Source organism: Vitis vinifera, chromosome 3, assembly GCF_030704535.1.
Source record: "Vitis vinifera cultivar Pinot Noir 40024 chromosome 3, ASM3070453v1".
Classification (NCBI taxonomy): Eukaryota; Viridiplantae; Streptophyta; class Magnoliopsida; order Vitales; family Vitaceae; genus Vitis; species Vitis vinifera.
The window spans coordinates 5,577,385-5,592,227 of NC_081807.1; the positions used below are offsets into that span (position 1 = coordinate 5,577,385).

Consider the following 14,843-nt stretch of genomic DNA (forward strand, 5'->3'; position numbering starts at 1 on the left):
AGCTTTAGTGACTTGACTTTGATGTCTAAATAAGCCTCGTGATAGTGAAAGGGTAAAAATCATTAAAGACATTCCAAACTCAAAACGACGTCGTTTCCTGAGTTGGTAGAGGCGGTTAGTTGTCCCTCAAACTGGGCCGGTGACTCCAATAAAAGGCCCAAGGTGTCGGCCATAAAAATGCCTCCCTTGCCCTGTTCTGCTCTGCTGTCTCTACCCAAAATCTCAGTTGCAGAGTGCAAAAAGCAGGGCACCCCCTTGTTCTTTCCCATTCTCCACACACCTCTCTTTCTCTCTTTCTCAATATCGATTTTTCCAACGTCTGAATTCGTCTGAGGTTTTATATTCAGATATTTTATCGGGAAAACTTTGGATCGCTTTGTTTTTCCTTTTTCTTTCTACGGAATCTAGGTTTCTTCAGGATTCATCTTCTCTTCTTTCAGGACCTGTTTGGCAATGTTTCTTTGATCATCAATTATAGAGTGTAATATCGGATGAGCTGTTTTGGATGATTTAATTTATTTGATTTTTTTCGGGACAGGAGCCTGGGAAGCTGTGTAAATTTGAGAATCGCAACGCCAGGTACTTTTATTTATTAGATTCTATTTATATTTTTGGGTATGAAACATTTCTCTGGTTGGTGAGAAATTGAAGGAAGGGGCGAAGAGAATTGCATTCTGAATCTGTTTTTTTAATTTTTTTTTTGTTTGGTTTCTATAAAATGAAACTTAAGCCAAATTGCTGTTAGGCTTAGTTAAGTTGATGCCTCTATGTGTATGTGGAGTCGCGCGTCTACGCGAATGCCCACACAAACATCCCTGAGCCTTTGGCCGATCATAGATTTTCAGTTCCACAAGTCATGAGTGAATTGGGAGGGGACTTGGGACCTAGCTATCAGTGTTGAGGTATGGCTGGTTGGCTACCGTTCTTAAAAGAAAAAAAGGAGCTTAACTTGTATTAAAAAAAATGGAATTGATGAATAATGCACATAATTTATTCTCAAAACAAGAAAGAATCAGTAGAGCACCTCCTGCTTCATTGCACCAAAACAGGAATTCTGTGGCAGATAGTTTTATCTTTATTCAGGTTACTGTGTGTGATAACCCTCTTTAAGGGGGATGGATCCTTTGTCAGGAAGATGAGAAAGAAAGCATGGAAGGCTGACCCTTTGTCCATATTTTGAACTTTTGGAAGGAGAGAAATGGTATATCTTTTAGAGATATGGAATAAATGTATTTAGTGCTAAAATACTTCTTGTGTTTCTTTTCAGAGTGGATAAGGGTGTGCTTAAATAATGTGACACTGTGTATGATAGACTTTGTTGAGTGGTTGGGTTCTTTTCAGAGTTGTTTTGGTGCTTAAAGGGAAGGTTATGGAGTGGGTCTTTGGAAGGTCATCAGGAATGGGTGGATGGAGTTTAGCAAAATGGTGGCTTTTAAGGCGGGGAATGGTAGAAGAGTGTGTTTCTAGAAGAATAGGTGGTGTAGGGAGGATTCCTTGGAAGAGGCTTTTCCAAGCTTGTACTCATTAACCTCCTCTAAAGAAGCTTGGGTAACTCATTTGTGGGAATAGATAAGAGAAGTGGGTCATTGGAACCTTGTATTCACAAAACATAACAATGGATAGGAAATAAGAGAGGTGGAAGCTCATTTAGAAGGTTGCATAGATAGGGTGTTTAGAAAGGACGATGAAGATGTCATGTCCTTACGGGCTTCAAAGAAAGGCCTCTTTACTTGTTAAGTCCTTTTACTCCTCCCTAGCTCTTTGCAATGCTAGACTGTCTCCTTCAGGCATAGTTTGGAATCTTGGGTACTGAATAGGGTTAGCTTTTTTGTTTGGGAAGGGATTTGGGGAAGAATTCTAACTCTGGATTAACTAAAAAGGAAGGGCTAGTTTTTACCAAGTAGGTGCTATTTGTGTAATATGGAAGAGGAATGAATGAATCATTTGCTTCTTCATTGTCCTAAGGCAATCATGATTTGACAACTTATTTTTGCTCTTTTTAATGTTTAGTGGGTTATGCCTTCTTCAATCAAGGAAACAATAGTTATCTGGCATAACTCTTTTGTTGGGAAGAAAGGAAACAGGTGTGGAATGCAGTCCTATTATGCTTATTTTGGACCTTATGGAAAGAGAGAAATAGAAAAGCCTTTGAAGATACTGAATTGGTGGACCAAGCTATTGTGCAGTCCTTTTTGTACATTTTTTGGAATGGGTCAAGGCGCATGTAGGCTTTAGCTTGTGGTCTTTATTTGATTTTTTTGATTGGTTAGGATGTAAGGTGATGTTCTTTGTGTTTTCTCTTTTCTTTTTTGGCTTTAATGCCTTGTATGCGTTGTGTATACTTTCGAGCATTCTTCTTTTAGCACTCTTAATACAATTGCTTTTACTGATCAAAGAAAAAAAAAAAGATAATACAAAGGTAGATCTCCTCTATAAAGATCCTCCTAAGACCTTTATCTCTCTCTCTCTCTCTCTCTCTCTCTCTCTATATATATATATATATATATATATATATAAATCTTCCTAAGACTTAATCTTAGATCCATCTCCAATAATGTATCTAATGTGATGAATTTTTTTTGATAGATAAACACAGAAATATTATATTAAAAAGAGGGAAGCAAGAAGGCAACCCAAAGCATACAGGAAGTATACACGAGAAGCCCCAAAAACAAAAAGCACAAGGAAGCAGACACTCACCAACCCTCAATTAGAGCCCAACCAATCTACAAAATTAATTAAGGAGTGGGGCTCTCCATCTAAGCAGGACTTAGTCCAAGAGAAAAGATTACAAACGAAGGAGGTTTTCAATCTTTGGATCGACAAAGCCTCATTATCAAAAACTATCCTATTTCTTTCTTTCCACATCGTCCAAAATAAACAAAGGGGGGCTGCCCGCCAAATCTTCCCACGCTTCTTGTCTACAAAGGAATCGGACCAGCCAAGGAGAGTGTCTTTAACCGTGAGCTGAAGGACCCAATTAACCCTAAACATCATAAACATAAGATTCCACAACACCTTCGCCTTGGGGCAATGAATAAGGATGTGGTTAATTGTCTCCTCATCATCACAACATAAGAAGCATCTGTTTGCTAGAGACCAGTCCCTCCTTTTGAGATGATCTTGGGTTAGGACCTTCCCCCAAGAAGCTTCCCAAGCAAAAAAACCCACCTTAGTAGGCACGCAAGGGCTCCATATGATTCTCCACGGAAACGGGACTGCACCACCAAAATCCAGAGTATTGTAAAGGGATTTTACAGAGAAAATCCCATTCTTAGAAGCATTCCACACCACTCTATCCTCCAATCCAACATTCAGCCTCTTTCCTTGAAGGACCGAAAGGAGACTCGCCACCGCCTCCAGCTCCCAGTCATTAAAAGACCTAGAAAAACAAGGATACCATCCCCCCGCATCCCCCCGCATCCCCCATATAATCCCAACAATCCTCTACCCACGCATCTTGGGATACCGCAAAGGCAAACAGAGAAGGAAAAGCCTCACATAGGGGAGTATTTCCACACCAAATGTCCTTCCAAAATTTCACCCTTCTACCATCCCCTATAGTGAAGGAAGCGTTTTAAACAACAGAACGCCTTCCTTTCTAATTTCCTTCCACAACCCCACCCCATAGCCTTCCCTAACCTCACAAGAGATCCACCCTCCTTCTTCTTCCCCATACTTCGAGCTGATAACAAGTTTCCAAAAAGATTCTCTTTCAGCTGCAAAGCGCCAGCTCCATTTACACAACAGGGCCCTATTGAGGATAGAAAAATTTATGATCCCCAATCCACCCTTCATTTTATGAAAGCGAACCACATCCCATTTTACAAGGTGAGGCCTCTTCTCCAACGCACCCCCTCCCCAAAGGAAATCCCTTTGGATTTTCTCAAGCCTCAATCTTACAACTCTTGGAATACGCATCAAGGACATAAGATAAATCGGCATGCTAGCCAAAGTGCTCCGAATGAGAGTGATTCTCCCCCCCTTAGAAATAAACTGCCTCTTCCATAGAGCGAGTCTCTTCCTCATCCTTTCTTCCACACCATCCCACACAACCACCGATTTGTGAGGAGCACCTAGAGGCAGCCCCAAGTAAGTGGAAGGAAGAGAACCCACTTTGCAGCCCAATTCAGAAGCCAAGACCTCAGCATTCTTAACACTTCCCACCAACAGAATTTCGCTCTTTTCCAAGTTAATATTCAGACCAGAAATGGCTTCAAACCACATTAAAAGCCAGCTTAGAACAACCATTTGGTCTTGGGAGTCCTTGCAAAAGACCAGCGTATCATCTGCAAATAATAGATGAGAAACTTGAATCCCATTTCCACCCCTTCCCCTTAGCCTGCAGCCGGATAGGAAGCCCCCCCTAACCGCTTTGTTAATGAGGCAGCTTAAGGCCTCCATTCCTAAGACAAACAAGTAGGGGGAAATGGGGTCCCCTTGCCTTAACCCTCGAGTGCTCTGGAAGAAGCCCGTTGGCGAACCGTTAATCAGAACTGAGAAAGAGGCAGTGGAGATGCACCACCTGATCCAGCCGACCCACTTCTCCCCAAAGCCCATTTTTTGCATCACTAACATCAGAAAATCCCAGTTAATATGGTCATAAGCCTTCTCTAGGTCCAGCTTGCATAACACACCAGCTTCATCCCCTTTCAGCATCGAGTCTATGGCCTCGTTAGCAATTAACGCTGCGTCAAGGATTTGCCTTCCTTCAACAAAGGCATTTTGGGCCAAAGACACCACCTTACTCACTACTTTCTTCAGCCTATTGGCTAGAACCTTGGCGAGGATCTTGTACAGACCACCCACCAAGCTGATGGGTCTATAGTCACGTAAATCCTCAGCCCCACCTTTCTTGGGGACTAAAACCAGAAACGTGGAGTTGAGACTTTTAACGAATTTACCCCTCTTTAAAAAATCCTTAAAGAAGCCCATAATTTCGTCTTTGACAAAATCCCAACAGAACTGCCAGAAGGCAATGGGAAATCCATCCGGTCCAGGAGCCTTGTCCCCATTTAGCTCCGAAAGGGCCAGATACACCTCTTCCAAAGAGAACATCTCCTCCAGCCTGGCAGCCTCCTCTCTTCCAATACTATCAAACTTCAAGCTGCTCATGCTCGGGTGCCAGCCACCAGGATCCGATAATAGATCCTGATAGGCCCTTACCACTCCCCTTTGAATATCTTGCTCGTCTGAAAGCCAAATACCTCTGACTTTAATCTTTTTCAAACAATTCCTTCTACTGTTAGAGTTCGCCATCTTATGAAAGAATCCTGTGTTCTTATCTCCTTCCTTCAACCATATTTGTCTTGATTTCTGCCTCCACGAGATTTCCTCCATAATCGCCCACTTTTTAAACTCCTCCTTGGCCTCCTTTCTAGCCTCTAACTCCTGCTCGTTTAACGTTCTCTGCCTCTCCTGATCATCCCAAAAAGATACACTGCCCAAAGCCATCCTCAAGTTTACTCCCACCTTACCAAAGACTTCCTTATTCCAATTCTTCAGCTTAACTTTTAAGGCCTTTAGTTTTTCTGAGAGGACAAAGCTATATGAACCACTGCAATTAAATCCTTGCCACCAACCCTTCAGAAGCTCCTTAAATCCCTTCTCCTTCAACCACATATTCTCAAAACGGAAAGAGATAGGACCTCTCCTAACACCACCCCCATCTAACAGGATTGGGGAATGGTCAGACACAGGCCTTGGGAGTGTGCACTGAGACACTCCACTAAAATGGTTTTCCCAATCCTCCGAAATCAGGAAGCGATCCAGTCTCGACCAGGATTGGCCATTTAACCCCCCACTCCACGTATAAGGACCCCCCTGAAGAGGCAGATCTCTTAAAGCCAACTCATTTAGCACCTCTGAAAACCTTCTCATAGGACCAGATAGTCTTCCAACTCTACTCCGTTCATTGGGAAATCTAATAACATTGAAGTCCCCACCGATGCACCAGGAATCAGACCACAAACCTCGAATTGCACCTAACTCTTCCCAAAAAGGTTCTTTATACCTTTTCATAGTAGGTCCGTAGAGTATCTAATGTGATGAATTGAGTCTAGGTAACTCTTGTAAATGACTTGTTATGGACAATGATGTGAATCTGTAACTATAGGATTGACGTCTAGTCTCTTATTTTGTGCCCCCTTCCCCCATATTTACTTTTGATAATAGAATGATATCTCCTTGGGAGATCTCTTTGATCACTTACCAATGAAAGCTCAACCGTACACATTCCTTCCATTCTGAACCTAATTTCCTTTTAGCCTTTAGTTTACAAACCACCTCTAATTTGATAAGATGATCTTTAGAACCTTCTCCAGGTATGGATTATAGGAAATCCCTTTGAATCGATGTAGTCCCATCTATAGGACAAATAGCCTTCTCAAGACTCTTGACAGTGGTATCCTAGATTTTTAGTGCTCATAGGTTCCCCGTAGGCAAGGACCTTTGTATTTCAAAGGTCAATCACTCATCTCACAGCCTATAAAGGACATTGATCCCCCCAAATTCTCCTTGTGCATGTCAATGCCCAATATAGTGCTCTTGTTAATGGTAACTATGAGGCTTAAGTCCAGGTGAAGAACTCTCTGGGTGCCCTTGATACTGGATATTTTACCTTATGAGCTAGATAAGCCAAACAATCATGTCTATAAAAGGTGGGAGTTATGAGGATGTGTCCTTTAATGTCTATTCACAAAAAGAAGAAAATTAACAGATCTTAGATTGACCTAGTTAAGAGTGTGTATACAATTTAATAATTGTTTTGGTCTTATTAATTTCTGGTTGGTTATTTGATTCTCATTTAGAATCTGAAAATTTACTAGAAAAATTCTTATTATAAGAAATTTCTTTGCTATTACAATTTAAGAGGTTCTACATTTTTAATCTGTACTTTGAATTAATTGGAAGTTTTTTTTAGGCTTCAATTCAATTATTGAGGATGGGCTATTATATAGATTAGGTTTCTTTTAACATTTTTCTTTCCCTTTTTTCTTTTTTAATAGTTTGTTGAGTTTTGAGGATGTTCTGTAGTCTATAAATAAGTATTGGAATTGTAAAGTGGGAATAGAATGAATTGTAATTTTTGTAGGCTTCATTCACTTTAATAGTGAGGTTTATTGTTTTCTAGTCTATTTAGAGACTATTAGAGGACTTTAGTGAGATTTCAAGGTTTATAGGTGTCCTTTTTCTTTTTTTCCTTTTATTTGTTAAAATTTTAATTTCTTTCTTTCTTTCTTGTTTCCATATTCCCTAATTCCTCATTTTCCTCCATAAAGCATAGATAACTAGCTTTTTCAGTTGTTTTACATTGGAAAGACTGAGATACTCTCTCTCTCCCAAACTCATAGCTCTCGACTAAACCTAAACCCTGAATACATCCACCACTAGTGCAAACAGAAAGGGGGATAAAGGATCTCCTTGTCTGGCCAGAAGCTTGGATCCAATGCTTTTCATTCCATTAATCATAACAGCTGAACTCACTGAGGACAACCAATCCTAGCTTGCTAGAGATGAAACTTCATCTCTATTTTTGAGTCCTCATGTAACAAAAGAATAAAAGCAGCATGTTTGGTTGGAATTTATATCACTATATCCAGCTTAGGTTCAACTTTGATGCCTTGTTTTCCTGCTCCTTTGTGAATCTCATAGTTTTCTCCTATTGCTAAATCTACTATTTTGTAGGCTGTGTTTAGTTTTTAATGTGATATGCTCATGGGAACTTTTTGTTCAACTTTTATGAGGGCATCCCCTAGAAGTTTCTTGTAAAATTAATGGAAGATTTTTATATGCAGCTGTGAAATTATCAATGCTTAATGGTACAGGATGATAAGTGGGTAAATGCACTGAGAGTAATTTTTTTAAGGAGTGAAAAGTGAATGAATTTAAGGTGATGCCGAGAAAAAAAATGTTGATTGGTGCTTTAAGAAAATGTAAGGCTGACCAGTTCAGATATAGAAGAATGGGAAAATGAAACCCTTTAACTGAGAACAAGTAGTTTGGATGAGACTTGATTGAGTTGAGATGAGAGAATACATCTCTATTAGGTGGTTTTTTTATTTTTTATTTATTTTATTTATTTTAATTTTGTTAAATTATTGGTGGTATAATTATCATGGTATTTCTTAAGTTTGTTTTTTATATGCATTATGTTCATCACTTCATGGCTTATAGTTTTAATTTCCTGCTTGGTACTAATGGATGTTAAAATCAAAACTAAAATCTTGATGTTATTTGTTTATCAACAACATCTTTGGTTTAGCTTCTCTGCTTCTATGATTAGTAATACATGCAGAAAATGAATGCTGAACATTTTATTTAAAAAATCAGTGACTGACTTGTTTCAGAGTGATGAGAAACAAGGGGTGTTGTCATTGGAGAAAGTTTCATTCCTTATTAGTTGGAGATTTGCAGTTGGTTAGTGTTTCTTTTGTTGGGTTGAAACTTGTATCAAGTAGGGCCATTGCACTGTCAGATTTGTGGAAATTCTACTTTAGAATTGGGTAGTTTATGTTAATTGGTTGTGTGCCATGAGTTCAGAAATGAATTTCAACCAGGCTGTAGCTTTAAGTTCTTTTTCTCTCTGTTGTGTTTCATGGAGGTGATCTATGTTTTATTACCACATCAAAGTTGGGACATCATGCTCGAGGCTCATTTTTCAGTCGATCATTGGCCTAACAATTTGCGCAAGGATCCACTAAGCTAGATAGAGCTATTCTAATTTTTTTTTAATCGATGTGCATCTGATCAAATTCAACCTTAATTTTTTTCTAAGCTCCTTCAACAATATGTGCTATAAAATACATCAAAATTTCCGTACACGGTTTTATTTTTGTGTGAAATACCAGAAGAGAAAACTTTGGATATGTCGATGTACCTTTGGAAGCCTCCTTGGCTTTCTGCACATAGTGTGGGACTCTTCTAATTTTTTGGTGTCCCAGAAAGGTTTTTCAGGAAGCTACTAATCTGGGGGAGAATTGTGGAGATATTTCTTCAAGTTTATGCATTTATGATGTAGTTTTGCTTCCTTGTCCTGACTTTTGGATTGTGAAATCTAAATCCAGGTTAACTGCAACTTTGATTGATTACACAATTGAAAGTAGCCAAGGTTTTAAATACTTATATTGAACAACTAAAATTTGATTGCTATATCAGGAGTGTTGTGTTCTAGGGCAACTAGTGAACACATGTGCTGTTAGTTTAAGTTTGCTCGTGTTTTTGTTTAGAATTCTAGTTTAAATAAAATTGGGTATAGTTTGAAATCTGAAGCTGGAATCTGAAGCTGGCTATATGATTCCTTTAGCAACAGTTTCTATGAATGGATATTGGGATGGCCGGGGTCAGCTATGCCTTAACAATTTTTCCCCTCTTTTGGCCCTTTTCAGGAACCTTTTAAGTTGTTGATGAAGCACTAATGGCTGATCCAAATACATCAGCTTTGATAGTATCTTCAGAATCCTCTGAACAAAGTGGAACACATATGATGAATCCAAGTGCGAATCCTCTTCAACCTCTTCTAAATCAGCAAGGTCGAACCTCCCCACATGGTTCTGTGGCTATCCTTTGGGACATTGAGAATTGCCCTGTCCCAAGTGATGTGCGGCCTGAAGATGTAGCTGGCAATATCCGAATGGCACTGCGTGTCCATCCTGTAATTAGAGGTGCTGTAACCATGTTTTCTGCATATGGGGATTTTAATGCCTTTCCCAGGCGGCTCAGAGAGGGCTGCCAGAGAACAGGAGTCAAACTCATAGATGTTCCAAATGGGAGGAAGGATGCAGCTGACAAAGCTATCTTAGTTGACATGTTCCTGTTTGCCCTTGACAATCCTCCACCTTCTTCCATCATGCTGATATCTGGGGATGTTGATTTTGCTCCTGCACTTCACATACTTGGTCAACGTGGATATACTGTCATTCTAGTAATTCCTTCTGGAGTGGGTGTGGCATCTGCCCTGTGCAATGCTGGAAGGTTTGTTTGGGACTGGCCTAGTGTGGCTCGTGGGGAAGGCTTTGTGCCTCCCACCAAGGTTTTGATCCCCCCTCGTGGAGGAACAGCTGATATTGCTGGGTGTCTCATGGGTTGCCATATCAATGACAATCCAGATGGACAAAATGAAGAAGAGGCAATTGTATATAGGGGAATGTCACAAGGTTATTATAGCACAAGGGATTTCTCAATAATATCACAATCCTTATCTGAATTCAACAGTACTTCTTCAATCACCATGTCTTGTTTTCCTCCGACTTTGAGGTCACAAAGCCTCCCATCTGGTTTGAATGAAGCTTCAGCAGGACCTATTTCTTATGGTGAACAAAATGAATCCACCTTGTGGGTGCAGCCTGGGGACCTAAATGGACTAAAGGCACAGCTGGTAAAACTGCTTGAACTATCAGGAGGGTGCCTGCCTCTTGCCCGCATTCCTTCTGACTACCAGAAACTCTTTGGACGGCCTCTTTATGTTTCAGAATATGGAGCTTTCAAGCTTGTGAATCTTTTCAAGAAGATGGCTGATACATTGGCCGTAGAGGGGAAGGGCCATAGGAAGCTTGTCTACCTCCGAAACTCGAAGGCTGGCCCAAGTGCTCCTCCATTGATAATGGCAAGGAAGGAGAAGAAAGGGAAGGGGATCCAGGAGGAGAACATGGATAATATCACTGGCTGTGGGTCTTCAGATGAGTTCTCAGATGATGAAAGAGTGGTTGTAGAAGAACATGATGAGAGAAGGAGAGAAGAAAAGTTTGGTCTGTTGGCTTCTAGATGTGAAATCAATGATCAAAATATTGAACAGTTCAAACATGAGTTGCAAGAGATCCTAGTGAGCTATTCTTGTCGGATTTTCCTGGGTTGTTTTGAGGCAATATACCAACAAAGGTACAAGAAACCACTGGACTATCGAAAGTTTGGTGTGAATGAGTTAGAGGGGTTGTTTGACAAGGTGAAGGATGTTGTCGTGTTGCATGAGGAACCAGTAACCAAGAGGAAGTTCCTTGATGCAGTTGGTGGCTAGAAGATCTGTTGGCTGCCGATTCTTGTAACTTGCCATGTTCTAACTTGTTTTGGATCACAGTTGAGGCATGCTTATTATTGCCTACCTCTTTTTTTTTTTCCCTTCATTTATATAATAGGTGATAGGATGGGCTAGGGGCATGTTGGCTTTTCCTTTTTACCTTTTCCTCCTACATGGGTTTGTAGTTCATTTTCAGAACTTCCATGTTGGACTCATGCCTGATCGATGTAACTGAACAACTGCTAATGGGAGATCCATATGTAAATTAACTTGCATTTTAATCATTGTATTTCATTATCAGAATCCAGGGTTTACTGACTTTATTGTGCTTCTTGTTCTAGAATTTGCATAAAGCCTATCGTTAATACATTTTGGTTTTTACCTTCAGTTTTTCCTCCACTATTGCTTGTATCATCCCCTCTCATTTAGGCGAGCATTGCTTCTTGTCTTTCTCCTATACATATTGCTTCGTTTGCTTTACTAACAACATGTGGAGGTTAACTCAAAAACATTGTATTAGGATAGTGGCAGAATGACCATCCGCAAACAAATACAAATTCGCTTGCCGGCCTCAATTCTAGCAATGTTGCAACAACCTAGACGACCATGGCTATGCAAAATTGCTAGACGGCCTCCATTGCATTTACTGGGTTACATCTGCTCAGGGTTCAGCAGAAAGTCCAAACGCTAAGTTCTCTTTCTTTCTTTTATTTTTTTGGTTTGTTTTCTCTCAAGTACCTTTAGATTCAATCGCTGGGAAAACTGTCCTCTACATCAAAACCGGCCTATATAAGTTCATATTGTCCTAATGTTTCTCTTCACATGGTTTCAGTGTTCCAACCATGGAACACGTCACTCCTTTCAAGCTCCTATGTCTCCTTCTTGTTCTGTCAACTGTTACAACATCTTCCATGTCAGAAGATATAAGAACTTATATAGTTCACATGGATAAATCAGCCATGCCAATTCCCTTCTCCAGTCATCATGACTGGTACTTATCAACCCTCTCATCCTTCTACTCACCAGATGGTATTCTCCCAACCCATCTCTACACCTATAACCATGTGTTGGATGGCTTCAGTGCTGTTCTGTCCCAGTCACACCTTGATCAACTGGAGAAGATGTCCGGCCACCTGGCAACATACCCAGAGACCTTTGGAACAATCCACACCACACACACCCCAAAATTTCTTGGCCTGGAGAATAATTTTGGTTCATGGCCGGGGGGCAACTTTGGTGAAGACATGGTTATTGGTATACTCGACACTGGTATCTGGCCAGAGAGTGAGAGTTTTCAGGACAAGGGAATGGCTCCTGTGCCAGATAGATGGCGAGGTGCCTGTGAATCTGGGGTGGAATTTAACTCTTCTCTTTGTAACCGAAAACTCATTGGAGCACGGTCTTTCAGTAAAGCACTGAAGCAACGAGGCTTGAACATATCAACACCTGATGATTATGATTCCCCAAGGGATTTCTATGGACATGGAACTCATACATCATCTACAGCAGCTGGGAGTCCAGTGGCAGACGCCAATTACTTTGGCTATGCCAAGGGTACAGCTACTGGCATTGCACCCAAGGCTCGGCTTGCCATGTATAAAGTGCTCTTTTACAATGATACTTACGAGTCAGCTGCCTCAGACACATTAGCCGGAATAGACCAAGCCATAGCGGATGGTGTTGATCTCATGTCACTTTCACTGGGGTTCTCTGAGACAACTTTTGAAGAAAACCCAATTGCCGTTGGAGCTTTTGCAGCCATGGAGAAAGGGATTTTTGTGTCTTGTTCAGCTGGAAACTCCGGCCCTCATGGTTACACTATATTCAATGGAGCTCCTTGGATTACAACCATTGGTGCTGGGACTATTGATTTAGATTATGCCGCTGACGTCTCACTGGGCAATGGCATATTGAACATCAGAGGAAAATCAGTTTATCCGGAAGACTTGTTAATCTCCCAGGTTCCTCTCTACTTCGGTCATGGAAATAGAAGCAAAGAACTCTGTGAGGACAATGCCATAGACCCAAAAGATGCTGCAGGCAAGATTGTGTTCTGCGACTTCTCTGAATCAGGAGGAATCCAGTCAGATGAAATGGAGAGAGTAGGAGCTGCCGGAGCCATATTCAGTACAGACTCAGGGATTTTTCTCTCGCCCAGTGATTTCTACATGCCATTTGTGGCTGTAAGCCCCAAGGATGGAGATTTGGTGAAGGACTACATAATCAAATCAGAGAATCCTGTAGTTGATATTAAGTTCCAGATAACAGTATTGGGTGCTAAACCAGCTCCTATGGTGGCTTGGTTCTCGTCACGAGGTCCTAGTCGTAGGGCTCCAATGATATTGAAGCCTGATATATTGGCTCCTGGGGTGGATATCTTAGCTGCATGGGCATCCAACAGAGGAATTACACCAATAGGGGACTATTACCTGCTCACCAATTACGCTCTCTTGTCTGGAACCTCTATGGCCTCTCCCCATGCAGTTGGGGTAGCTGCACTGCTGAAATCAGCACACCCAGATTGGAGCCCAGCTGCCGTTCGCTCGGCAATGATGACAACAGCATACCTGCTTGATAACACTCAAGGACCAATCATGGATATGACCACTGGAGTTGCAGGGACTCCTCTCGATTTTGGAGCAGGGCACATAAACCCCAACATGGCCATGGATCCTGGTCTAGTTTATGATATAGAGGCCCAAGACTATATCAATTTCCTGTGTGGATTGAACTACACCAGCAAACAGATTAAGATCATCACCAGGAGATCAAAGTTCAGCTGTGATCAAGCCAATCTAGACCTAAATTACCCTTCATTTATGGTCCTCCTCAACAATACTAACACTACAAGCTACACCTTCAAGAGGGTGTTGACAAATGTAGAGAATACCCATTCCGTTTATCATGCCAGTGTGAAGCTACCTTCAGGAATGAAAGTTTCTGTACAGCCCTCTGTAGTATCTTTCGCAGGAAAGTACAGCAAGGCTGAATTCAACATGACGGTAGAGATCAATCTGGGAGATGCCAGACCACAGAGCGATTACATTGGAAATTTCGGGTATTTAACCTGGTGGGAGGCTAATGGGACTCATGTTGTGAGCAGTCCTATTGTCTCCGCCATTGCACCTATCATCAGAACTTGACCAGCAACTGATCAATCTTATTTCATGACCTTGTGAGCTGTTGATTGATCATTTCTTTCGGAAGAGCATAGATTTTCATGGTACCTAGCTGGCAACTTGATTAAGAAATGCATGTCAGTTTGACAGGATTCAAAACAAATAAAATTATTTTTACTTGATAGTTTTCTTCTCATCTACGCAATAAGCTGTCCATTAACATACAATTTCACTAGCACCATGCAAAATGACAATAAGTTTTAGTAAGTGATTGCTATGCCAATTAGCTCCAACCAAATCAATCTAAACACTCAAATTGAACTCAGCTTTGCTGAATATTCTTATTTCTTTTGAGAATGAGGATAAGAATGTCCTTCCTTGTGGCAAGCTCAAAAGCTATAATGTACTCTGCATCCCATGCAAGAAATTGTAGTCTGCTACCCCTGTATCATACAGAAAGACGGGTTCAATAGCCTTATCGAGATAAACGTGCTGTCCTTAAAAATCAAGATGGGTCCCCGGAGCTGTTCAATTAGACCCTCATGGCTAGAAAGATACCAGCTGTAAAGTTGGCTTGGTACCCAACATCACCATCAGGAATTCAATATCAACTGCTGGATTATCCAATTTGATCATTATAATCATTCATCAGCTCGGTATTTTTTGGGGCCAGAAGCATTTCCTCCTGAACGTGTCACAGATTGCTGCAAAAG

General features: G+C 40.9%; 2 protein-coding genes across 3 annotated transcripts; both read left to right on the forward strand.

Moving 5' to 3' along the window:
* Positions 1–174: 174 nt before the first annotated feature.
* Positions 175–11,329, forward strand: LOC104878785 (uncharacterized). 2 transcript variants are annotated; one of them, XM_010649441.3, is made up of 3 exons: positions 176–247; positions 539–579; positions 9,387–11,329. In XM_010649441.3, exon 3 carries the CDS (start codon positions 9,416–9,418, stop codon positions 11,009–11,011), a length of 1,596 nt encoding a protein of 531 aa, XP_010647743.1. In that variant the 5' UTR covers positions 176–247; positions 539–579; positions 9,387–9,415; the 3' UTR covers positions 11,012–11,329. The 2 variants fall into 2 exon arrangements, with proteins under 2 accessions (XP_010647742.1, XP_010647743.1); XM_010649440.3 differs by having other exon boundaries at positions 175–579.
* A 402-nt stretch (positions 11,330–11,731) lies between these two features.
* On the forward strand, positions 11,732–14,226 carry LOC100265894 (subtilisin-like protease SBT3). Its single transcript, XM_010649439.3, has one exon. It carries the CDS (start codon positions 11,854–11,856, stop codon positions 14,152–14,154), a length of 2,301 nt encoding a protein of 766 aa, XP_010647741.3. The 5' UTR covers positions 11,732–11,853; the 3' UTR covers positions 14,155–14,226.
* The last annotated feature ends 617 nt before the right edge of the window (positions 14,227–14,843 follow it).